General features: G+C 39.6%; 1 protein-coding gene across 1 annotated transcript in view; it reads left to right on the top strand.

Annotated features, from left to right (window-relative positions):
* BLVRA (biliverdin reductase A) overlaps positions 1–3,396 on the top strand; it is a gene marked incomplete at its 5' end in the record, with an annotated part of 56,999 nt that overhangs the window by 37,737 nt on the left and 15,866 nt on the right. Inside the window, one exon of the mRNA XM_015561291.1 lies at positions 1,615–1,722. Within this exon, the coding sequence (XP_015416777.1) occupies positions 1,615–1,722 (108 nt within the window). The remainder of the gene's footprint in view (positions 1–1,614; positions 1,723–3,396) is intronic.

Genomic DNA, 3,396 nt, shown 5'->3' on the forward strand with positions numbered 1-3,396 from the left:
AACTACAAAGAATTATTTTCTTAGCAACTTTCAAATACACAGGTAAGTACTAATTGTAGTCACCATGCTGTACATTACATTCCCAAACTTATTTATCTTGTAACTGGAAGTTTGTATTTTTTGACCATCTTTTTTACCTCTGTGCCTACTTCTCACCTCCTATCTCTGGCAACCACCAATCTCTTCTCTGTATCGATGAGTGTTATCGATGAGTGTTTTTGTTTTTTTTATTTTAGATTCCACATATAAGTGAAATCATATGATATTTGTCTTTCTCTGTCTAACTTGTTTCACTTAGCATAATACCCTCTAGGTCCATCAATGTTGACATTTACTTTCCTTTTCTTATCATTTATTTTCCTTATTTTTATAGCTTCAAATGTATCTGTCACCGCAGGCTGAGGGACTGTCCCCCATGACTCCCCTGGAGTGCCTGTCCATCAACACCTCCAGCCACTGATATTTTGATGCCAATATTTATAAGCTAGGTGTGCTCATTGCTTTTTCTTTTCAGTTATCTTTGCTTCTAAGTCCTTTCAGTGAACTGACCTAAAGAAAATATGTATATGGATGTGTGTGTGTGTGTGTGCGCGCGTGCATTCGTGAATACATGTGTATACCGTGGTTGCCACATTTATCACAGTAGAGCATTAATTGAATGATAGAAAAACATCCAAAGATGCAGTTGAAAGATAAAATTTTCTTAATGACCATGGACATGGAAATGCAGAAATGGAAATATAGAAATAGTGCTGGAGAGAATACAGCATGCTCTGAAACATGGTTAAACTTCCCAGATGCCCAGCCTCCGCTAATGCGCATGCACATGATAGAATCACCCACAGGAGAGAAGGGCTGTTCACTGTAAGAAGCTCTGACATTATTTATGGGGTAGGAGTGGGTGGGAGGAATCTGACTCTCCCACACACCTCACTCTCTGGAGACTCCGAAGACTTCCCGCCCATTCAGTGAGGTGCAAAACAAGCCCAGTAAGTTCTGCAGTGTTTTCTGTGAGTCTGGCTTAAGCAAAGGTTGGTGAGTATCTTCCAGTGGCTCTTTGTTTCAATGAAAGTGTAGATCATAACCACACTTTGCACTTAATTACAAAATAGTTTGGGTTGTTATGAAATTCCTGGCTTAGATATGAAAAAGCCATTAGAGCAAAATTTTTTTAATGGTTTTCTTTTAGAATTAAATATATATATATAAATATTAAGGTTTTATTTTCCCTCTAACCCAGATAATTTAAAAAGTCATCTGTTTTTTTCAGTTCTTTGAAATAAAGTCTAGTTCTAGCTTCTTTCCTTTAATCTCCACAACCCCTTTTCTTCTTTTTGTGTCTTAGAATTTTATGCTACACCGTTCTGATATTTTCCTGATCTCATCTTGCCTTTGAGGCAGGTGGATATAATCTTGCTTTCTTAGATTGTTATTCCTGTTGTAATTTTAGAATTGGCACAACCTACAGCGGGGGTGTTTAAAGGTGTAGTGTTCCCAAATTGGTTTTGAGGTCTGTATGTCCTTCTGTGCTGGGGAAACAGATTCATGCTCTGGGATGCACAGCTCTATGCAATTGATGACGATTGCCTTTCTGTTCCATTTTTGTCGTCACAGGGAAGGTCTTGCATGAGGAACATATTGAGCTCTTGATGGAGGAGTTTGCGTTCCTGAAAAAAGAAGTGGTGGGGAAAGACCTGCTGAAAGGGTCTCTTCTCTTCACAGGTCAGTTTTAGGTGGGATCACAGGTCACGTGTACCTGGTGGGGCCAGGATGCCAGATGGTTATTTCCTAGCTCTCTAGAGAGTGAGCTTGGATTTATTTCTACTAAAGACTCTCTGACTGAGGCCAGTTTAATTTATTATGCACCTACAAACAATAAAAATATCTAATTTTTCTTTCTGTTCTCAAATGAGACTGAATTGCTTGGTGTGCTTGGATAAAAAGTGTATTAGAAATCGTAAGCATTGTTATGCCACTGTCCCCGTCTACTAAGCAGAGTTTTGCCTCATGGAATCTTAACAAGCTGCAGATTATTTTTTCACAGGAAGTTGAAAGTGAAACCTCTCTTTTAAAAAAGGATGGAGGGAAAGGTTCTTGGAGAGGAGAATGTCTCTTTGTGGAGCAAATAGAATATGCTGTCCCCACTTTCCTCCCACAAGTTACAGGGACATTGACTGTGGCCAAAATTTGGATCTACAGCACTATATGTTTGGCTCTTTACTCTGTCTTGGTAGTTCTTTGAGCACCTCCATTAGTAACAGGAAATGAGCCTCCTGGAGCCGCCTCATCTTGTAGTCGCCTTTGGATGGACACCTTGTCTTTCCACACCCTTACCTGGGTTCCTAGTCTGGCCACCTTCCCTGAGAGCTTTCATGAAAGAAATAAAACCCTGATGCGGCCTGGCATTGCTCTTTTCCCCCATTTCTCAATTGGCAAAAATGTATGGGTGGACCTGGTGATTATTATGCTGAGTCAAACAAACCAGTCAGACAAATCCTAATCCAATATGATCTCACTTACTAGTATATGTGGAGTCTAATGATTGATTGAGTAGGTAGTGATTTTTAAATTTATCTTTTTTTGTTTGTTTCTATTAAAAATATTTAATGTAGATATTATTGCAGGTGTCCCCCTCCCGACACCCTTTGCCCACCTCTACACCCGCCTCCCTCTCCCTTGTGCTTCACCAAACTATTGTCTGGGTCCATGGGATATATATATGTGTGTGTGTGTTTTCTTTAGTTAATCCCTCATCTCCTTTAGACAGTCACTCCCACCCACACCCCCTCAGACCTCAGCCAGTATGTCCCGTGTGTCCATGCTTCTGATTCCATTTTGTTCCTTGGTTAATATTGTTCCTTAGATTCCACATATTAGAGAGATCTTATAGCATTTGTCTTCCTTTGACTGGCTTATTTGGCTTAGCATAATAATCTCCAGATCCACCCATGCTGTCCCAAAGAATAACAGTTCCTTCTTTTATATAGCCTCATTGTGTAAATGTACCATAGTTTTTTTTATCCACTCATCTACTGATGGGCACTTAGGCTGTTTCTAGATCTTGACTATTGTAAACAATGCTGTTATAAACATGGGGATGCAAAAATTCTGATTGGTGTTTTAGGATTCTTAGCATATATTCCCAGAAGTGGGATCACTGGGTCAACAGACAATTCCATTTTTAATTTTTGAGGAAACTCCATACTGTTTACCACAGTGACTACTCCAGTCTGTATTCCCACCAGCAGTGCACAAGGGCTCCCTTTTCTCCACATCCTCGCCAGTACTTTTTCTTAATTTATTGATAGTAGCCATTCTGATAGGTGTGAGGTGGTACCTCATTGTAGTTTTAATTTGCATCTCTCTGATGATTACTGACTTTGAGCATTTTTTTTC

Source organism: Myotis davidii, unplaced genomic scaffold, assembly GCF_000327345.1.
Source record: "Myotis davidii unplaced genomic scaffold, ASM32734v1 scaffold276, whole genome shotgun sequence".
In the NCBI taxonomy this organism is placed as follows: domain Eukaryota; kingdom Metazoa; phylum Chordata; class Mammalia; order Chiroptera; family Vespertilionidae; genus Myotis; species Myotis davidii.